Genomic DNA, 22,105 nt, shown 5'->3' with positions numbered 1-22,105 from the left:
AGGAGAGGAAGCTGATGTGTGTTTGGATCCTGAGGATGTGGTTGGTTTGGTGAACTGTGCACTGATGTGTGATGATGAATGTGGTAATGAGGTTGAAACTATAATCTGTGGATCTGGAAATAAACACAGAAATGTGTCAAATTATAAGTCTGTGCTGTTTATCAAATTTATTAGAGTAATAGACTGTAACAACAAGCTCAACATTTTCTGATGAGGAAGTGGTCACATGGCCACTATGATGTCAGAGCATCCTCTATTCTGCCCCACAGCCTTGACAACATTCCTAAATGGACTTGCCAAAAATATAAAGGCCATTTTAGTGTTTAATCACAATATGGAGGAGTGTGTTTCACCCACTTATTAAGTAGTTCATGATAGGATGACCACTTCCTTTTTTGACCCACAGACAGACAGACAGACAGACAGACAGACATAGAGAGACAGAAAGAGACAAAGAGAGAGAGATAGACAGATAGAGGCAGAGAGAGAGAGAGAGAGAGAGAGAGAGAGAGAGAGAGAGAGAGAGAGAGAGAAATCTCCATTTCCAAGTGGGATACAATTATTGCATCTGAGGCAAGTTGCGAAAGGAATGATCTCCAATGAGTTCATAACATTTAAGTAAACAAAAAGATGTTTTGGCTTCATGGGCTAAAGATGCTTCCTGACTTATTTCACTGCTTCCTCCAAGTCCCTCTTACTTTATAAGGTTAACCAGCAATTATTATTACACTTGTGTACGTTTCCTTGTGTTTCAGTTCTTTTCCAGTTCATTCACTGTTACATGTACATATCTGTGTGTGTGTGTGTGTGTGTGTGTGTGTGTGTGTGTTTGTGTGTGTGTGTGTGTGTGTGCGCGCACGCAAACGCAACAAGGGGGAAAAATGTTCAAACATTTCAACAACTTTTGCCTCCCAGTATATTTTTTTTGGTTTGGAATAAAATCGGTTTGCAATTGCAATTGGTTTGTTATTATAAAATTGCAATTGGTTTGTTATTATGCTGTATTTTTATATGCAGAGGGAAACACATGCATATATAAAGGAATGTATATATGTATAAAGTGATGAGACAGCATACATTTGACACTAAGTCTATATTGCCATCTAGAGGACAAAGCAAGATAAACAATTATGCATCAGTGTTTAAATGTAATTTTGTAAAGGTTTTTTTTTTGTATGAGCTTTGCATTAAGCATGTTAATGTGAATATCTGACCAGGACCAACATTTTATGTTAGTGCATTCCTATCATTATTCTTCTATGTGTTAGACTGCTCATATTAGTTAACTTATTCAAACTTCCAGAGGATTTTTACACATTAAAATGAAGTGTGCAGAAGCCTTGCTTTGTTTTTTTGTTTTTTTTTTTACTTTCTATTTTCAGATTTCTGACAACAATTTACAGTCTATGTAAGAAACTGAAAGATGTGTCATTATTACTAATGACAAGCACATGATGCCTGTCCAGGTACACATTGCACAAATCTAGATAAAAAGATCCTTCTGATGAAAACATTGTGATTGCTTTCTTAAAGGTCTCCTTGGTAACAGCATCATTAGATCTATCTGCATTCGTATAGAACTTCACTGTAGCATAAGCTGCAGCTTCAGCATACGTCCCTGCTGACTGCTGAGCAATCAAGACAGAAATGTGGGTAACCAAGCAATGCAGTAAATGTCCTGAGAGAGAGGGTTATAGAGCAGTAGCATAAACAGAATGTGAGAAATCATAGAGGGTTGTGGGTAACTACTGTAGTCCTCAAATTAGTCTTCAATCCATATGGAAGTCCTGTGTGTAACCAGTGTGTAAAGAACATATCAAGCCAAACTGTAAATTTATGTCTCATCTGTAAACAATGGTGGTGATTGTTTATGAGAGACACAAAACCATTGTTAATGTGGATCAACCACTCTCCCACCATCTTAACTTAGAGAAAATAAAACACCTGCTTAGATAGATATTAAGGCAAAGTAAGTGAAAGGGAAAGTTATACACTTTCATAAACAATCAGTGAATTTTGGGTAAAAACATACAACTCTAACCTAACCACTTCCTGGGTCATGATTGACAGTAGCATAGTCACATGAGTCTTAAAGGTCTCCGTGGTAACGACATGTTCAGAACTATCAGTTCTCTTATGGAACATCACTGCTGCCTAAATGAGTCCTTCAGCAGATGTGCTGGCCAATTATTGACCGTGTCCTACTGAGGAATCAGATGGAGTTGTGGGTAATTGAGCTGTAGAGTAAATGTCCATATCATGGGAGCATGACGGTGGTTGAGCTAAAGCATAAACAGTTTTGGAGGGATCAGAGGGGTTTGTGGGTAGACAGACAGTAGAGTAGACTGTAGGAGCTCCATTGTGTCTGGGGTCTTTAATCTCCTCATAGTCAAAGACAGCAAGTGGAACCTGAGAGCATAAACAATACATCAATAATTATAACAATAAAAACTATGGTCCGCCAGTTGTATTAAAAAGTAGTAAGTAACTTTACTAATATTTTGTTCATTATATGTGTTACAGCAGTGCCTGTGTCTGTGTTTGTGCATGTGAGAACATGTGCAAAAAGCTAGAATGTAGTGTTTCACCATTAAAGGCATTCTGTTACCAAGTTTATAGGAAGGAAGCTTATTTTATCTTTTTTTGTGCATGCGAGGTAAGAAAAAATTCCTCTGTAGAAATGGGTGAACACCTCGCTCCATGGTTGTGGGATACAGTCATAACTGACCCCATGGCTATATGATGCAGTCATGATTCACCTCATGGTTGTGTGAGATGTCTTGGAGGGCTTGGCCTTTGCATGATGCTGAGAAGGAATTTTGACATTAAAGCAAACATTACAAGAACAACAAAAAATAAATAAAAACAAATCAATACCTCTTGTGAAAGAGTTCATTTGATCTTTTTACTCCATTGTCTGCTCAATTTGCTTTGCACAGACATACTCATTTCTAGTGCATCAGATTGCATTGTTCTATAATGCATGTGGTTAATCTACAACACAGACATATGTGGAACTCACGTCTAAACATTCAGATGACTTTTAACCTTGGAATGACAAATATTTTACCATGTGGTAAATTATTTGGTGAATCTGATTTTCCAAATTATTGTGAATTTGCAAGAGTGTGCACAAGAGTGTGTGCGTATGTTACCCTGCATCTTGCTTCTCTTTCTGAAAGTCACTATGAGGAATGAGGTTCCCATCAGAAGCAGCACTAGAGTCACACACACAACACTGATCACAGTGGAAGATGGAAATCCTGGAGAGGAAACAGAGTCATAATTAGTGAACCAATCACACCTTTATCCTGATCATTCAGAAGTGTGTGATGAAGCCGGCAGTATGTATGATAAATGTGGTGATCAGGCTGAAATTGGAATATCTGGATATACAAACACAAGAGTGAAAGAGTCCATCGAGGTCTCATGAAGCTGACAGTAGGTGAGTAGTTTCACTCTGTGCTGTACAATCCACTGTGTGTTAGCACCTGTATCAGGAGAAGAAGCTGATGTGTGTTTGGATCCTGAGGATGTGGATGTTTTGGTGAACTGTGGACTGATGCGTGATGATGAATGTGGTGTTGAGGTTGAAATTGGAATCTCTGGATAAATAGAAAAATACAGGAATTACATTACCTGAGTCCATGATGTGATTGGTATTGTGATTATGATTGGTGACAGTCACAAAAGGAACATTATTTGACACCTATACACTCAGAGGTGGTCACTGTGGTTTTAGATGTTGTTTGTGCAGTTGTGTTCGATGAGGATGATGAAGATGCTGAAGGTGCTGGCACTTGTGGTTCTTGAGATGAAGAGATTAATGGTTAAACATTTAGTTGCAAAGGAAAAAAAAGTGTTATCCTCCCTCCCATTCCCTGTGCCCAAAGCAGTCCCCAAGGGGGCATTGGTTTCTGGTTCAGAGTACAATGTGCGTGATTGGATGCTGCTTCTCACCAGTGTAGGTGCTGATTGGGTGTAAAAGCAGAATGTTGATTGTAAAGTGTGTGCGACGATGGGAGTATGCAGAGGGGGTAAGTCGCCATCTTAATGTCCATTTAACAAACAGACAAACGTTTAATAAGTGAAACAAACAAAATGAAAAAAAATACAAAAACAGGAGAAACAGCACTGATCATGAGCAACACAGAACACGACAAGCATTAAACGGCATATGCATACAGCATCAGCTGAAAGCGCAAGGCACATGGGGTCAAACACTGACAAAGGATGATCATTTAAAACAAGACCTTAAATACACACATTAACCCTTAGATAACAAGAGACAGGAGTGACATGGACCGTGTAACAAGGGAGGGGCATGGCAACGAAGAAACACACACACACACCAACAAGGAGGAGGGGGCTGTGCTGTGACAGTGTCCTTGGGTATGAGAAATGCACTATATACATGTAACTAATGATAATAATGAATGTTGTAACCAGCTGTACATGTGTAGTCTATCTCATACACAAGCATACTTCATGTGTGTACATTAAATAGCTCAGTCAAAAAAAAATCCCACATTTTCTTATATATACTGACTGCTGTTCTCTAAGAAAGTGAATTCTGCAGAGTAAACCATCATGCATATGGTGATAAATATACTAATATAGGCCTTTCTGTTCCTCATTTAAAGCACTATTAATATGATATTCACTTTCCTATATACACATTGTTTTACAATTATGTTGCATTGATGTTATGGGCAGAATATTTAGCCTCCTGAAAGAAAGAGTCTGCAATAAGACTGAAGATTAACTGAACATGTTATGTACTAACCAGTCACTTTCAGGTATATCTGTATGCTATAAACCTTATATCAATGATCTGATTTCCAGTTTGCTTCAGCTCCACACCAGTATGTACCAGACCCAGTCAGTTCTCAGATGATTACTGTGAATACTTGCTTTATTCTGTCATCATATAGTGACATGCGTCCCTCATTTATCCATCTTCGACTCTCTTTAACTGATGTTTTATAAGTACAGCAGTGTCCATGTTCTTGCAGACAAACTTGGGGTCATTCCTGTGGGATTCTGAGTATTTGTAACTGATGTTCACAGTTCCTCCTATATAGTCAGTTTTATTGATAGACCTTCCATAGTCAATCATAAATACTCAGATCAAAACATGTGCATTTATTAATACTCCTGTTGTTATTCTAGAATTTACCTTGCTAATAAATGCTAATACATGTAAATATCTGGCACGTTTATCTCATCTAAGCTTAGTCTTATACCATTTCATATGACCAAGACTTTTAGGATGTAGGATTGAGAGATCAGATTTGCTTCAGACTTGCTTCCCTAACTGCTACTGATCAGCACTGCTGCCTCACTGCTCCAGTGTTCCGCATTCGAATCCTGATCTGGCCACTGCATGCGACTCACCTGCCTTCACCTTCAGTTTCACTGCTTTGTATTTGTCTGTCCATCTCTTTATATCCACTGCACACTGGTAGGTTCCAGAGTCCTCCACAGTGAGGTTTCTTATTACCACCCAGAAGACTTTAGCACTGGTATTATCATATAGAGAGAATCTGCCTTCATGCACCCATGTGTGTTTGGCTCCTGTTTTAATTTGGTCAGCACATGGTGTACTTTCACCCTTGCAGAAATATTTATTGTTTGTTTTATGTTCTTCCTCATATTTGCATTTGATCCTGACTCCTCCTCCTGAATATGCTGTCACTTCATTAGTGGAGTCTCCTGTTACTGAAATACATGATAAACATCCATCTGAGTGACATCATAACATGTTCATGAAAGCTCGGTTATGACATTTGTAATCACAAATAGAACACTACTGTGCAGGTGAATTCAAACTGTAACAACCTTCCTGTGCTAATAACCCTTGGACAAATAACTTCTTCTTACCATGTGGACAGTGTTGATGATGTAGAAGTGCATTTCATTACCTGAGACCAGGTAGAAGGTGAAGATGAACAGGATCTTCATTCTTAGTTCAAGATCACAGATATCCAAACCAACTCCTCTCCACTGTAATCAGATATCAGAGTTCCTGTAGCTCACACCGCAACACTGTCTCTGCCTGGGCTGTGTCTTCATCTGATTATTAAACAGAAAGTGAAGATGAACTTCCCTTTTTTCATAACAGACAGTCAGTGAAAAGATGCCAAGTCAACTGTAACCTTCTCAGCAAGTAAAGTATGAAATGTTTATTAAAATCTTGTAGCAAAATATTTTCAAATAACTAACGAATCTGCTAGCAAATTTAATGGCATTAGTTAAAGCTGTATGATATCAGAGTAAAATGAACAACTATATGTATGAATTGTTTAAAGGAATCTGACAAAGGATACTTCCATTATTGCAAAAATATTTGTTGTTTGTTTCATATCCTTCATCATATTTGCATTTGATCCTCCTCCTTATTTCTCACAAGGCCTGAAGTCATAAGTCATAAGTTTCCAGAATAATCAGTATTCTGGTTTTCTGGCTCTTCTGTCTTGGGGAGGGACTTTCACACAAACCAGTAGAAGTAATGATGGAATAAAGGAATAAAAAGTAAAGCTTATTCCATCTCCAGATCTATGTTGCATGTGTACGTGTGCGTGTGTGTGTGTGTGTGTGTGTGTGTGTGTGTGTGTGTGTGTGTATGTGCACATGTGTGTATGTGTGTGTGCCTGTGTGTGTGTGTGTGTGTGTGTGTGTGTGTGTGTGTGTGTGTGTGTGTGTGTGTGTGTGTGTATGTGCACGTGTGTATGTGTGTGTGCATGTGCGTGTTTCATTGGCTGGGTGCCAACTGGATCTTGACACAGAGAACCAGAAAGGCATAACAGTGAAAAGAAGCCATTTGCAGTTTAAGTGTTTCTTATCATTTCAATCTGGAACACCTGCTTCCCCTTCAGCCTGAGGGGCAGGTCTGCAGACCTCCCAGTGGTGTGCCTCATGTTCTCAGTGTTCAAAATCCATTCAACAGTGACTCTAACTATTTTAAATGAGCTTCTGTAACACTTGATTATTATTGTTGTTCTTGTTGTCTTTGACCACATCAAATCTATAAATATATTAATATATAATTTAATATCAAATACTTTATTTAATTTCACTTAATTCATTAATTTGTTTAGCTTTACTTTTAACATGAAAAATACATATTTTAAGACTGCAATCCATGAATGTGGATTTCTTGTATTTTGATTCTAGGTGTCTGGGAGTACAAATACTGACCAATGGCACAGATATACTGACCAGTGTAGAATACTCACTAAGAGAGGCAGCTGAAGAAGCTGCGGGCATGGTCAGAAGCCAAGGGCGTGGCCAGAGGTCCACTGGTGCACAACACTTCTGGGAAAAGTCATTGAACTGAAGGAGGAAGCCTTCATTTCCACTAGATGGCACTGTGGTGAGCAGGGCTTGTTGCATTCACTGGGGCTAGAGAGTTTTTTTTTTGTTGTTGTTTTGGTTTTTTTTTTTTGGGGGGGGGGTTTACATACAGTTGCAAAACATAAAATGCGACATTCGCAGAAACATTTCAATAGTGCATTTATTTTATTATAGAGAACCATAGCAAGCCTGATTTGTTACAAGCACTAGAACACCGGAATTTCTAAGTGAATAGGGATGATCAGAGTCATAGGAATCTCTATGGGACACACAACAGAAAGGTTGGGGACACACAGCAGAGTGCCCATCTGCAGCAAAGTAAACCACAGAGTCCTCAGCTTCAGTGGAGTTCGGTAGGTGGGTTGTGCTTTGCTGAGGCACATTTACAGTGCAGTATGTGATGGAGTCAGATGGCTCATCTACACTGGAGTAGATTACAGTGTGTGAAGACCCCACTGTGGTGTAGACAGTGGTGAGTGTGGACGTTACTGCAGTACTCAGCTCCTGATCTTCAATCTCCTGATAGATCCACTCATTCTGCAGAAGAACAATCTTAACTGTGTAAGGAAATATAACAATGGCAAAGAATCTAACAGAAACTCTGACTGTGTCAAATAATTTAATTGTGTATGGAAATCTAATTATGTCAAAAAATCTAACAGATCTACAATAAACCTAACTGTGTTCATCAAGTACTTTTTAATTAATCAATTAAATAAAAAAAATTGTCAATGCTTTAGAAATAATTTATATGTGCTGAAAAGTTTATCTAAAACTTTAACTGTATGCATCTTTATGATGCATTCATTTTTATATCTATATCAACTCATTTGTGATTTCAGTGTCTCAAAAATGTTATTCAGTATTGCAAGCGTAAATGTTCATTAGCACCAAGGCATTTTTCATTAGTACCCAGTACAGTCCCTGGCCACTAGATGGCAGTAATCAGCTAGTTGAGGGCGCTACCTCTCCAGAGGTGCCTGGCATTGTGCTTATACGTACTGACTCAGACAGAACTGCAAGGCATTAACAGAAAGTACACTGTTAGACAGCATATGTGCATTACAGTGTGTGTGTGTGTGTGTGTGTGTGTGTGTGTGTGTGTGTGTGTGTGTGTGTGTGTGTGTGTTTATATTTACGACGCAAATCACGTGTTATGAAGGGAGGACATCAGAGACAACCTACCTGACTGTGTGGACCCAGTATGTACTGATGTACTGACGCAGAGAGTTGGAGTGGAGTAGCTGAAGTGGATGATGGTACTGTTATCAGAATCTGAGGGAAGGAAACGGTGACAGACTAAAATCTGTGGCAACAACTCATATTGTCTGTCCATACATAAACCAGTCTTTGTTGTAATGAGGAATCTTGTGTAATACTGTGATATACTCCACTTTGGTAGTTTGAACTGTGCATTTTAAAATTGAAATAATCTAATTGTGTGTGTGTGTGTGTGTGTGTGTGTGTGTGTGTGTGTGTGTGTGTGTGTGTGTGTGTGTGTGTGTGTGTTTGCTGGTTTATATTCCAGGTCCTTTTTGTGTCAGCAGCTACAGCATATTGTAGTTTCATCATTAATTTACATTTGTTTGTTTCTCTTAGGACTATTATTATTATTGTTGTTGTTGTTGTTGTTATCTGCTCAACACTCTAACATAATCTTAAACTCTAACATAATCTCTTTGTAGTGGTCATGAAATCTCCCCTCTATCTCACACCAGTATTTTCCTCCATCCTCTGATCTCAGATCAGTGATGGTGACAGTGAAGACTCTGGCTGCTGTGTCATCATTCAGAGAGAATCTCTCGTCTTTAGCAGTTTTAGAATCAACAGGGATGTCTTTAGTCTGGAAAGTATACCATTCTCCTCCGCAGAGGTACTTCATGCGGGTTTCATACTGAGACTCATACGGGCATCTGATCTGAACTGAATGCCCTGTATATCCAGTTACCGTAGTTACAGCACCAGTTCCAGCTGCAAAACAAATGATTGTGTTAGTAATGTACAGTAAATGTAAAAGATTCATTGTTATGAACATCCACACCACTACGAGACTCAGAGATCTGAATCTAGAGACAGCCTGCAACACCACTATATCAGCCTGCTGTATTAGCTGATCTTTACCTGAAATAATAATGTGCTGAACATGTCTGATGATAAACTGAGCAGTAAATGGACGACTCATCTGGAAATAGACTGGACAAGACGAGTAGAAGTGTGCACATGTTGAACTGGTTGTTTTGTGAGGAGTTCTGTGAGGACTGTGCCTCACTATTTATCACTGGACATCAAAGAGCCTTGTCAAACCTCACTGTCATTCCCCCTCTCTCACTGAACCTGTGTTGTATCTCTTTTCTCTTGTTTCTTTCCCTTGATCTCTATCTGTGTCTTTGTTGAAGACATTTGTATTTAAACATAATTTTAAGGATGAAGTGAAATCTCTATTTTAATCACATCAACAACACATTGTTTATGTCTTAAAGTGTAGGAAAGTTGAAACAGAGGCTTACAGGTTTCCTTACAGACATAATGTATTGGATAATTTGCTTGCACAGCTGATGAAAAATCTCTGTCTAAAAAGTCCTTCTATAGGAACCTTGTGTACTTCACTTCAGTTTTGACTCCCTGTACATCTTTTACTAGAGTACACTGCAATTACTCCCTGAAACCTCTTCTTGTGCTCAGAAAGATGTTGTAGGTCACTCTTAAACAATTACATTATTTAATATCTTCCCAAAGAGCATCACACACCACTTCCTGTGGCCTGTCACTCTTTCAGTATGAGCTGCTACTCTTTGGTCTACTGCATGCTCCAGAAGCTTGAACAAACACAACACATTAACATTAGAAATGGAAGTGTTTTATGGGCCTTAATTATTGGGCATTATGTGGAGGATTCTGGATCTGGGTCCTAAATTCCTCCTCACACATGACTGAGGTTGGCTGAATTCTGAGTATAAGGAAGCATTTGCATTGTCTGGGGCAGTGTTGCTATGGCAGTGGATGGGGAAATGTGCACAGTCCCACACTTTCTTGCAACTTGTGCAAAACTAGCATGCTTAGTGGCGTATAACTGTTTCAGTGTGAGCTGCTTCCCTTTGGTCTACTCTGCTCCATAAGCTTCAACAAATGTGAGGGATTCTGGATCAGGGTCCTAAATGCTGCTTCACACACAGGTCAATATTTAGTCAGCTGCTCTGCCTATGACAGTTCCTTTAGAATGGAGTTCATCTGTTTTATTAATTATTCCTTAATCAAAGAATATAATGAATGTAAACAGGACAAGGTAAGTAATTGCATGGTGACAACAGATGATGAAACAGTCCTGTGTTGCCATTGTGTTTCATACACATCACAGTTTCAAAGAATCACTGGATGATTAGTAGAAATGAACATTTTGTTTTTCTGTTTTGTTGAACATTACATTAGAATACACCACAAGAGCACAGGAGTGTGCAGCACTGATTAAAAGTTCAATTCTCATTTTATGTTGTCAATATTCAGACTTCCACATCTTACATAATTTTGTGATTTTTAATGTGTTTTTGTATTAACTTTTTTTTTTTGTGGCATTACAGATGCTGACACATTTTTCCTTAAAAGTGGACATTATTTTCCCATTTAACATTTCATTATAGTTAAGTATGACTGGATGATGTTACATCCATTAAGTATTCTCTGTGATCTTAACTAGTGAATATATATTGAAGAAAGCTTAAACATTGTAGTTAACTGTTTGTTACAGCTTGTTGTGTTTTGATGTTGAAAGTTCATAATGCTGATTTTGTTTTGTTGCTGCTATTTGTGTGTGTATTATTTGTGTAATTTATTTGTATTGGACTTGTCATTGTTTGATATAGTACTTCTGCTCATTTTGCATTTCTAGGTACTAACATCAGTTCCTGTATCTAGCAATGTTACGAGCCTGTCTAGGCTGTGAGGCCTAGGAAAAAACGAAACAAGGAAAAAAAAATGTAAATGACTCAGAATCTAAGTTGTAAAAAGTGAACAGCAACAAAACAAACAGAAGCACTAATGAAAGTCTCCTTTTTGGTTTATTTCACAGTGGATATTAATTACAAACAATTTCACTGCTGCAATGTCTTCAGAAGTGACCCAGGCCAAAACAACAAACAAAACTCACATTATTGAAAGAAAAATGCACACTAAATAATCCTAACAAACAAAATAAACATACAACAGACTTTCCGAACTTCCTGACACACCCAACAAAAGTGGCATTCACTCCAAACCACCAGTGTCCAACACCAAAGGCAATTTTTGTTTTAATTGCTGATCTAAGGTCAGTTGTGTGAGATCACATATGTTTCATGGTCATGTTTACATAAGGGTCAAGTAAACTTTCCCTGGAACAGTGCTATACAAATTAAAGCTGTACTGTACAGCAACGTAGACGTTAAACACTAAATTGGTAAGCGTGGATAACATCTGAAATTTGCTGGGCTGAACAACTGAAAGTCCTTTTCTATAACTGTTAACCTCCTTTCTTTGTAATTACATTTACCCAGAAAGACAAGACAGAAACATTTCTGTTTTCACTGTTTATTGATTTCTTTGTATTTTTTATACTAATAAACATTTCATTAATATTTATTTAACTAATGACAAAAACACAATGCAAATGTATTCAGCTGAAAGAAAACAATAAATGAAATTTATTCACAAATAATCACATGGGGCTTGTTTCACTGGAAGCTCCCTCACTGGCATGGCAAATGGAAAAAGTTGTTGGTTATAGGAAACTATATTACTGCATGGTGGCCATACGTAGAACCTCCCGGTTCTTTGTGCCACTGGACGGTGGTGTAGACAACCTGTGACTTGCCTAAGAAGGGAGAGTTGTCATTGGCTATGAGAGAGAGCTGCCCAAAGTCGATAGGAATGTATTGAAGAGAAAGTGACCGTGATAAAGTGGAAGGTGGTTCATGGTTTGTGGAAAGTGGATACGTCTGAGGGAGTCTAATAAAGGAGGAAACCATTGGCTCAGGATGCAGGTCTCGGCACTCTGCATAGGAGCGTGGGTCTTCTGCAGGAGTCCTGAGGGCCAGCGGAGGGTGAGATCTGAGGATTTGAGGAAGTGCGCTGCATGGTGTTGTGGTGTCTGCTCTCTGATTGGCTGAACATCTGGTGTTTGTGGGGAACATAGAAACCGGTGTCCTGAAAGGTTTGACAGATCGACAGAGCACAAAGTGTGTGTGTTAGCCATAATTGTTAGCCATAATTAGCCATAATTATTAGCCATAATTGTTCAATTACCAAATAGATCAAACATGAAACACATGCACTTAACTGAGGAAAAATAAAACAAGCAAACATTTTTGATCTGCTAGTTGCATTTATATAAGTAATTTGTTCTAAATCTTTACCACAACAGAAAACCATGCCTTGTTAACAACCTTCCGAAAGGATTATTACTCATCACCATATTACAATAGTGGCGGACGTATGGCACTTTAACACCTGTAAAGTTTGCATCTGGACATAAGGTATCACTGAATATTTCCAAATTGTAAAACTGATAAATAAATCACCTAACTGATCACTTATAAAAGAATAATCTATTTTAAACTTATTTATCATGTCTGTCTTGTTACCGTCATGCTGCTTCCCAGGAAACAGTCAATCAATGCTGATCAACCAGCCCCGACCCCCTTGAACATGATCACCTCCTGGCATATGTTGATAGCCTTATCTATATGCACGCTCTGTCTTTTGGCTAAGATCAAGTGCAGTATATTTTTATACTACAAGCTTGATTTTATTTGGCAGGATTTTATTGCATGATTTTAATTGTTCTTATTCTTTGTGTTTTAGGCCCAGCTCATGCAGACTAGAAGCAGCAGCCCCTGGAGAAGTTACAAGATCTTTGGCCTTTTTTTACTGTTATCCATTGTTTGCTTATATTTTTTATACTTCTGCCTTCTGTCCATCTGTCCCAGTCTACCTTTACCCTGTTTTGGAACAAGGTTTTTGGACTGCCTTAAATAAATTAAATGCTTTCCAAATGAATGCCCTTGGTTTGCCCATTATAGAACTTATAAACCAATCACTTAATATTTGTAACCAATTACCTAAAAGTTACAATATTTTAACTCTTATTAACTCCATATGGACACATTGCCAGTTAATAGCTTGATCTGTCATAAAGGCATTTTACCATCTAACATCCTCTTATATTAATTTTGTGGTAACCAAATAGATGCATAATCTGAATTGACATTAGCAGAATACTGGGAAGTAACAGTGGCTGAGTAGACAGGCCTTTGATTTTGATAAGGTTTTTTTACAGCTGAATATAACTCCTCATTAACCACTGATGGATTCCAGGTTTTGTCTTTTGGGAAACTCACTTGGCAGTAAATTGGTTTTCTTGAGCTGTCAGGAGTTTTGTTCTTCTGGCTACTCACCAGTCTCACACTAGAGATAGTAGCGATGTTTGTGAATGGAATATGATTGGTTGCCAGTGTGTTACCAGAGAGTGCATCTTGCCTCTCATTTGCTGATTTCATTTGTTGAGTATATATCGTACTGCATGCTGGGGGAGGGTCAGAATGTTGGTGAGTTGTCATGGCATTGTCAGTGGGTGGTACCGGGCCCTGATTGGTTGAGACTGACACATTAGTATGGGTGGGATCACTTTGCTGCATCTCCTCATACAAGGGAAAATTCTGGAAATAAAAAAGAAAAAATAGAACGAACACAAATATTTTGAAAGTAACTGAACAAAATAATTATAGTAAATAAATACAGACCTCCATATTCTCCTGTGAATTTGGCAGACTTTTGTCTGGGAAAGAGAGTAGCATGACTTAGCACAATGCCTTTATCGAAGGCATCTAGATGATGGTTTTGTTTTGTTTTGATGGCTAATGTTACATACCTGCCCTGCATCTTAAGGCAAAGAAAATTCCAGAAGTAATTGGCAGTACCAGCAGAACTGTGATAAAAGCACCTCCAGCATAAATAAAGGTACCTGTATATTTTTGGATAACAAAGAAAATACCAGAAACACACACACACACACACACACACACACACACACACACGACTAACTAAATATCTCCATATTTTAGTTTTACTTGTTTACTGAATATTATCTCTGATCACATTATTTAAATTCTAGACTAGAAATGTAGGATGCCTTTGTGTTACACCCTTCGCTGCAACTCGATCTACTGCGGACTATGCATGCCATAAAACTCCTGTACGTTCCCAGTCACCTGAGTTCTAACCTCACCTGGGTCTCGTTCTTCTTAATGTGTTCACTCTATATAGCCTCTTGTCTCTATTTGTCATTGCAAAGTCTCGTTTGCCAGCCTTGCGTTTCTGAGCTGAGCTGTAGTTTGTTGTCTTGATTATTGTTTTGGATTATTGGATTGCCTGCCTGTTTTCAGATATTCTCTTGCTTGTTCCCTTTAGATCTGTTTGCTCTGTGCCTCTACTTGCATCGACCATTTGCCAGTATTTGACTACTCTTTGGATTGCCTCTATTAAGCTGTATATCTTTACTGCATTCGACTTTGTCTCTATTCACAAACCTGACATGTTGTTTGATATCTGTAGTGTTAATGTTCCATCAGCTGTCTACTGGACTGCCCACCTTTATTTAAGATCACTTTTATATTTAACTAATTTAATTAAGTTATTTAACACACTGTTTATTACTATTTTATTAAAGACAGCACATCAACAATTGAAAACCACTGAAATAAAGGGGAATTCTTAAATTAACGGAACGAGGAACACTACTCTGAAACACATGCCCACAACAGCTACAGCTGTTACACACTGATAGAGACTCATACAAGGTAAAATGTCACTGAAAGAAGAAAAATGTGATTGCTGTACTGGTGAGCTGCCACTTTGTTCTGGTGGTTCGAGCACATGTTTACCACCTAAGAAACCTGAAATTGAGACCAAGTGTGATGCTGCCTTTGTGGTTTCTGGTACCTGAAGGCTGAGTGGAGTTTCCTGTTTCTGTTGCATTTCCTGTTCCATTAGTAGAAAGTGACAGCCCTGTGTGTTCACAAACATTCTCACACTGGAACCAATGCACGTAATGTAAATGTGTGTTTGGTATTCTGACTAAACAAATACTAATGAAATTAATCGGTTGAATTATGGAAACATGAGTAATCACTCATGCTGACATTAACATTTTCTTTTACATGGTTATGTAGTAACTATTTAACATTTAATTACAATAAATTTAGCTTTGAATGTAGCATTACAAACACTGAACTGCAGGTTTAATTGTACTTCGTCTGATTGGCTTCTTGCAACGTCAGTACAGAAAAATTCATCAGGTCAGAGCTGAGCTTAGCTCTCCACCTACTGCTATATATTAGCAATCAAGTGATATTTTACTGTTCAGTCAAAACACCTTCAAGGGGCATTGTAGGACAGAAGTGGGAAGATCTTACCTTTAGTGGTGTGGGGGTAGAGTGGAGTAGAGGACTTGGGTGAGGGTTTAGGTTGTGGAGTCTTAGGAGCTGGTGGAGAGAGAGACTGAACAGATTACAAATGCAGGAGCCCCACAATGAAAACAAAATATTCAATTTAGATACTGAAAAATATCCAGATTCTGAATCAAGATACTGAAATGTTTATGAAAAAAACACGCACCCTTACTCACAGTCAGCTGGACTACAGTGAACGGGTCTGACCCGACTGATTCAATGCCACAACAGTATTGTCCTGTGTCCTCTATTCTGAGGGCAGTGATGGTCACTACAAACATTTTTTTCTCTGTGTTGTCATGCAGAGAAAACCTTCCTTGAAACGCCCAGGGCTCCTTACCATCAGTTTTTACAACTGAGACACAGTCTTTATAGGTTCCCTTACAGAAATACTTGAGATAGGCTTCATATCCTTTAGCATAAGGACACTGGATAACTGCAACATTGCCCTCTGTTCCTGTCTTTCTGATCTGGGCACACAGCATACTCCCCACAGCAGCTACAAGAAAGCAGAGTGTAAGTGCTTGGTTCTCTTCACTGAGAGCTTTCCAAAAACACAATCTACTCAGATTCTCAACATCCTGTTTTGTAGAGTCCAAATGCTCTTTTTTAATTATCAAAGCCACAAGCTCTGGAATTCTCTACCTGACAATTTGAAATCAATTGGCATCCTTAATGCCTTTAAAAATAGAAAAATGCTTTTATTCAGTACTGCATTAGTTACAACTTCTAGCATGCTGTCTTATATTTCACTCTAAAACACTTTGTACGTACCTTCTTATTGTTCTTTTCTCTATCATTTTTTAAAAATCTTGTATTTAATATTTATCTTTGTCATTTAAAGAAATATAAAATTTGTTTAAAATATTCTTTACAAATAATGCTTATTATTATTGTTATAACTAATATTATTATGTCCTGTAAAACTGGTTTCAGTTAGTCAGTACTCATGGTAGTCTTAATAAATGTGCATAGTCATTATTTTTGTCAAGGACTTCATTTGTCTTGACAGTTTGAGTGATCTTATAAAAGAAGATTTTAAAAATTCTAACACCTCACCAGATAATAGAGTACAAGAGAGGCTGACAAAGGTCTTCATCTCTCAGGAAATTCAAGCATCAAGCACGTTTTGAAACTCTTCAGGTCTTCGTCAAATGCACTTTCACCCCTGAACTTCCATGGGAACCCTTCAGTGGTTCTGTATATTCTTATTCCCAAAATATTATTTTGTTGCCTCTTTTAGATGTTTTCAGTGTCCAGTTCACTTCCATGCTGTTGTGATGGTCTCATGTGAGTGTACAAGTAACTGTTTGTGTGCATATGCATGTGTGTGTGTGTGTGTGTGTGTGTGTGTGTGTGTGTGTGTGTGTGTGTGTGTGTATGTGTGTGTGTGTGTGTGAGGGAGAGTGAGAGAGGAAGGATGTGGTTTTTGAGCCGCTGTTAGCCTTCTGGTAGTTTCTCTTTGGGTTCAATGAAGTTTAAAATGTAGTGTGAGGGAAAATGCTTAATGCTTGCTTAAAAGAGGAAGTAAGAAATATGTGACCTTTAAGTGACCTTTGGCCTTGTCTTGACCAGTCTGCAAGAAAGGCGAATAGGGAAGTGATGGAGTATGACAGTTATCGCTTAACTGTTGCTGGGCAGGGGTGCAGCAGCAGGGAGTAACAACTTGTTTTTAGCAGGAAAGAATGTTCACAGACGGTTGAGATGCATGGCACCTGGAGTCATGAGATTAGCACATGAGAGAACAACGGGGAATGGTGGGGGTATATGAACTCATGTGAGAGAGAAGTTTGAGGCTTCTCTCCCTCGGTGCATAAGGGACAGAACCAATAAAGATCACTCATCTGCACATCTGGCTCGAGTCTAATTGATTTTTCCTCCAGAACAGTTTAACATAAAAAGAAAATCGGTGTAGTTATGGTATCCTCAGTCATTTGTGAATTTTTCAGTTAATGAACTTAATAAAATTAACATATAAATCCTGACATCCTGACGTACTTTAGGCATCAGGCCTAAAATCAACAGTTAACTGGCAATTTTTTTTTCAGACTCCTTTCCTCACTTAGTGTGTTTGGAAAGTCAAACTACATGGTCCACTCCAGAATCTACAGAACTATAGAACAGGGCCCCCTTCTCCAATGCACCGGCTCCCACTCACACAGGGCTCAGTGTGTGAATCAGCAGGTTGACTGTAAGAAGTGTTGAGTGGCTGACAAGTGAAACAGGTTACCCCAGGGACAGGGCTCAGTGTGTGCAGTGCTGGTGTTCCCTGCAGGACTGGAATCAGGCTTCTTTGACTTTAGTGCCTGCTATTGTTTTGATATTGGCAGAAACAGTGCCATCTACTGGTATGGAAAACAGCAGCAAAAGCTGCTTTTTAAGTGCACTGTACTTTGACTATTCTATCATACTCTTCTATTATAGAGTATTATATTTGCTTCTTCTTCTTCTTTAAATTCTTTGTATCTCAAAACAGTTGATTTATTTACACTTTTAGGAGTATATCCTACCCACTAATGGTGTAATAATCAGAAGCCACTGCCATGCAAAACCTAGTTATGTGCCCAATAATTACTAATGATAAATGAAATTTACTGTATAGTTATTTCCTATATTTTAGTGTTTGTTTTGATTACTACTAAACAAAAAAGTTTGTTTTGATAGGTCTATATTGATTACTCTGCTTTCTTCATAAGCCAAATCAAAATTATGAAAGAAATTAACCGCTTTACTATTAGTGTAAAATAGGCCTTAAATAATCAATCCATGGACACATAATCGTGGTTTGTGTACAACCTAGCTAATATTTTCAATATATGTACAAATTACCTAATATTCTCAATTAATAATGAGAATAATAATGTTAATGTCTTCAGAAAGTGCAGCCAGAATATGTCGCATTGGTGTGACTGTGCTATTTAAAGTGTAAATTTCTCAAAAATCATGGAATCGAAAAACAAATGGTGGCTATTTGTTTGTTTGTTGTTTGTTTATAGTTGTCTACAGACTTTTTGTACTGGTAATGAATCAAAAATGCATTCACAGTTGTTCCCGTAAGAGATATTTAGGTATGAAAGAAATGGACCAAGGTCCTGCATCCAATGTTTATTCAAAGTTGTGTACTTTTAAGCAAAAGGAAAGCACGTTTGGCCTTGCTTGTGAAGTTTACATTCACATAATTTAGAGAGTCGCGCGAGTCTGTTGCTGACATTATGGTTGAGTATTCAACTGAACTGGCATCTGGGAAGACCTATTATTGGCTGTAGGGGTGTTCTGTAGGCATGGAGCCTTCATGTGATTGGATGTGAAACTGGTGTCTTTCTGGTGATTGGTTGTAGTAAAGCTGTTGAATTTCCTGATGGGATTGTTTCTGGTGGGCTCATTCACAAAAGGATGAACCTCCGTAACCAATTGGATTAAAAATTAAACACAAAAAGTAAGCTAGGTCTATTTACTTTTTCTTATTCTACAATATCTCTGTCTCTCTCTAACATACCTAGATGCACATAAAACTAATTATTCTTACCTTCACTATTGTTTTGTTTTGTGACTTTCTTGTGCTTTTTTTTTGTTTGTTTGTTTTACCAGCATGAAAAGGCAGATGGCAAGAAGGAGCATCACTGCAGCCAGACCAGCACCTATATACACCCTCTCTGGAAAACAGAACAGAGAAAACTAAATTAACGTTTTAAACTCTCTTTGGAATACATAACAGAGCAATTAAATCTGACCAAATTGTTTAAAAATGCTTTGCATTCACTTTAACATTTGTTGATATCTTGTCATCAAATAATGCTTAATTCCTAGGATGCACAGGTACAGATGACACTGTTGCATGCTAAAAGCAGTAAAATGGCACAAAAAACATTTGAAGTACTGTTACCAGGTGTGCTAGTTGTACTAGTTGCGTGTATGGTTGTCCGATGCCATCTTGTATTGAAAGAACCGGTCACTTCCCTTACTTCTGTTAAAACAATCAAACAGAACAGCCCAGCTGTGTGCTTTTAATAGACAGAAACCAAGCCAAACCAAGCAACCATACCAACACAAACCAATCATCCAAATCAACGCAGCTGTGTGCTTTTAATAGATTCAACCAACCCAGCGGTGTGCTTTTAATCGCTGGTGTGTGTCATGCTGAAGCAGTGAGCCATTTTAATTTGCATCCTGATCAAAGTTTACAGCATTTAGCAGACGCTCTTATCCAGAGCGACTTGCAAAAGTGCTTTGTAATTTACTCATATAATACATCTTAGTACAGTACAGTAGTACTGAATACAGAAGCCAAACAATAGTACAGAAGCCAAAATAAACAGAAAAACAGATTGTTCATTGTTTTGCCAACTAAGCAGATTAAGGTTGGGATGGAAGACTTGCACTTTAATTATACCAAAAAAGAAAATAAGAAAACATGTATTTAGTTTTTATAATTTATATAATTTATATCATTTATTTTTAATTTAAAAATTATAATTTATACTTTTTTTAAATGTAACTTTCAAATATATAATACAATTCTTACTGATCTGTGCTGATTTGAGATTAGTTGTAAGAAAGATGAAGAAGAAAAAGAGAACAAATATACATGAATATGAGGTAAATGAACTTTCCAGTGATGTAATATTGTCTTTAGCCTCTAGGTGGTGTAGTAGCTGTGGGAGAGACCGGGAAATTGTGCTGTACAGGTGAAGTGTGGCTTCTGTCCAAGATGCTGATTTATATACTTTTTTTTTTCCTAATACAGAACATCTACTCTATTTCTCATGACACGTATGTCGATCTCAACCCAGGGTCCAGATCCTGCAATGATGTCTACCACACACTTGAAGTATGCGTCTGCTCAGAAATCTAATTTATACACAAAGAAAAGCAGTCTTAACCAGGACAGCACAACAAATTTGATCATTATTTATGTCTCCCCCTCTTCTCTGCAGCATGTTGAAGCTGATGCTATGGATGTCATATGTACAACTCTTGATCCCACAGCCAGGGCCTCTGGTGATATCTACCACACACTTGAAGTTAGTATCCTGCCAAACTAAGAATTTCCATATTTCATTATTAAAGAGCACAATCCAAATACTATTATAATTTACAGCACACTATGCTATATGTGTAAGTGTGTGTGTATGTGTGTGTGTGTGTGTGTGTGTGTGTGTGTGTGTGTGTGTGTGTGTGTGTGTGTGCTTACTTTTTTTCTTTTTTTTTTGGACTTAGAGAACTGAGCTCTTAAGCAGGTGTGGACACCACTGAAACACAGCATAGCTATGCAGCACAGAATAAAAGTGCCACCCCCAAAGCAGCACCTGTCTCTAAACTATGCCTTCTGGACATCCTGTGACCTGTTCCTACTGTGCTCACAAAACATTTCATGCATTGCTGCAAAGCCTCCCAACTGTTTTATAGTGTGCTGTTGTTCACTTTACTCCAGTAAACAGTGTTAAATTGGGTCAAGGCTCCCATGTTTTCAGAGTCATGGTGATTTTGTGTTTCTGTGGGTATGTGTGTGTGTTTAGACTGAGCGCAGATCATTTCAAAGTTAACCAGATTTAACCAGATCATTTCAAATTAAGTTTTTCCTCACTCCTACATTCACTGTCCTAATGTCTATAATTTAATTATCGCAGGACATGTGGTGTGTAAAGATTCTCAGTAGAAATACATAATGACCTGAGAAATAAAATGGCTTGGCATGTTAGGGGCAGGCAAATGAATAAAGAGTACAGCTAAGATAATCTTCCATGTAGATTTCTACTTCTGTCACAAAAAGTAGAAGTTGCATTTCAGACACATTTCAGCACAACTCTGCTCACACTGCCTCATGAATAAATGACGGAAGAGCAAGAAACTTGTGCATTGAACAGCCTGCACTTAAGTTATAGGCCAGATTCTGAACCCAAACAGCATTCACCCATTGAAATAACCCAGTGGATGACAGTGTCAGTGATGAGAGCTACACGATGGTAACTTATTCTCATTAATTAGACATTTAATTCATACTTTGGTATGTTTATGTTTACTGATAAGGTTTTTATGCAGTATTGTCTACGATGACAATGAAAATTCCATATGTATTGTAAATTGATAGTTGCACAGAGTTCCAGTCTGAAGAGATAACAACAGATACAGTTAATCAGTTACAGAGATAAAGAAGTGTGTATAAATTAGCTGGTTGTAAATATTCTCAATAATATGTAGTTAAAGTGGTCAGTATAAAACCTTTTTTTTTTTTTTTTTTTACAGCTTTATTTGAAGAAGTCTCTCATAATCAC

The 22,105-nt window shown here is 37.9% G+C and overlaps 2 protein-coding genes and 1 long non-coding RNA gene across 6 annotated transcripts; 1 reads left to right on the top strand and 2 right to left on the bottom strand.

Moving 5' to 3' along the window:
* Positions 1-1,387: 1,387 nt before the first annotated feature.
* LOC118242662 lies at positions 1,388-9,756 on the bottom strand. The gene is made up of 12 exons (XM_035534719.1): positions 9,691-9,756; positions 9,478-9,538; positions 9,070-9,327; positions 8,542-8,631; positions 7,744-7,913; positions 5,925-6,006; positions 5,398-5,721; positions 3,710-3,808; positions 3,492-3,605; positions 3,156-3,263; positions 2,760-2,806; positions 1,388-2,409 (listed from the first exon to the last, which is right to left on the bottom strand). Exons 1-12 carry the CDS (start codon positions 9,754-9,756, stop codon positions 2,188-2,190), a joined length of 1,641 nt encoding a protein of 546 aa, XP_035390612.1. The 3' UTR covers positions 1,388-2,187.
* Positions 9,757-11,978: 2,222 nt separating this feature from the next.
* On the bottom strand, positions 11,979-17,265 carry LOC113568605. Of its 3 annotated transcripts, none has more exons than XM_035534555.1 (8): positions 16,893-17,265; positions 16,000-16,332; positions 15,798-15,866; positions 15,325-15,390; positions 14,255-14,311; positions 14,127-14,161; positions 13,864-14,042; positions 11,979-12,531 (listed from the first exon to the last, which is right to left on the bottom strand). In XM_035534555.1, the coding sequence occupies exons 1-8, from the start codon at positions 16,930-16,932 to the stop codon at positions 12,117-12,119; spliced, it is 1,194 nt and encodes a 397-aa protein (XP_035390448.1). In that variant the 5' UTR covers positions 16,933-17,265; the 3' UTR covers positions 11,979-12,116. The 3 variants fall into 3 exon arrangements, with proteins under 3 accessions (XP_035390448.1, XP_035390447.1, XP_035390449.1); XM_035534554.1 differs by having other exon boundaries at positions 15,325-15,415; positions 16,010-16,332; XM_035534556.1 differs by having other exon boundaries at positions 11,979-12,498; positions 15,325-15,415; positions 16,010-16,332.
* On the top strand, positions 16,272-21,373 carry LOC118242634. 2 transcript variants are annotated; one of them, XR_004776966.1, is made up of 4 exons: positions 16,272-16,349; positions 20,578-20,661; positions 20,768-20,854; positions 21,051-21,373. It is a non-coding gene; the product is annotated as an uncharacterized LOC118242634 (long non-coding RNA). The 2 variants fall into 2 exon arrangements; XR_004776965.1 differs by lacking the exon at positions 16,272-16,349 and having other exon boundaries at positions 20,507-20,661.
* The last annotated feature ends 732 nt before the right edge of the window (positions 21,374-22,105 follow it).

This window comes from Electrophorus electricus, chromosome 16 (assembly GCF_013358815.1).
Source record: "Electrophorus electricus isolate fEleEle1 chromosome 16, fEleEle1.pri, whole genome shotgun sequence".
In the NCBI taxonomy this organism is placed as follows: domain Eukaryota; kingdom Metazoa; phylum Chordata; class Actinopteri; order Gymnotiformes; family Gymnotidae; genus Electrophorus; species Electrophorus electricus.
Note: the sequence above shows the minus strand (reverse complement) of the source record. Positions and strands in the feature narration are given on the sequence as shown.

Coding starts and splice junctions, on each gene's coding strand:
- LOC113568605 (XM_035534554.1), bottom strand. CDS start 16,932: ATGAAGACCTTTGTCAGCCTCTCTTGTACTCTATTATCTG. Junction 14,312..15,324: donor AAACTCCACTCAGCCTTCAG/GTACCAGAAACC, acceptor CTTTTATCACAG/TTCTGCTGGTACTGCCAATT. Junction 14,043..14,126: donor ATTCACAGGAGAATATGGAG/GTCTGTATTTAT, acceptor TTTTATTTCCAG/AATTTTCCCTTGTATGAGGA.
- LOC118242662 (XM_035534719.1), bottom strand. CDS start 9,756: ATGTCTTCAACAAAGACACAGATAGAGATCAAGGGAAAGAAACAAGAG. Junction 8,632..9,069: donor GGATGGAGGAAAATACTGGT/GTGAGATAGAGG, acceptor TCCTTCCCTCAG/ATTCTGATAACAGTACCATC. Junction 5,722..5,924: donor CACCTTCTACCTGGTCTCAG/GTAATGAAATGC, acceptor CATGTATTTCAG/TAACAGGAGACTCCACTAAT.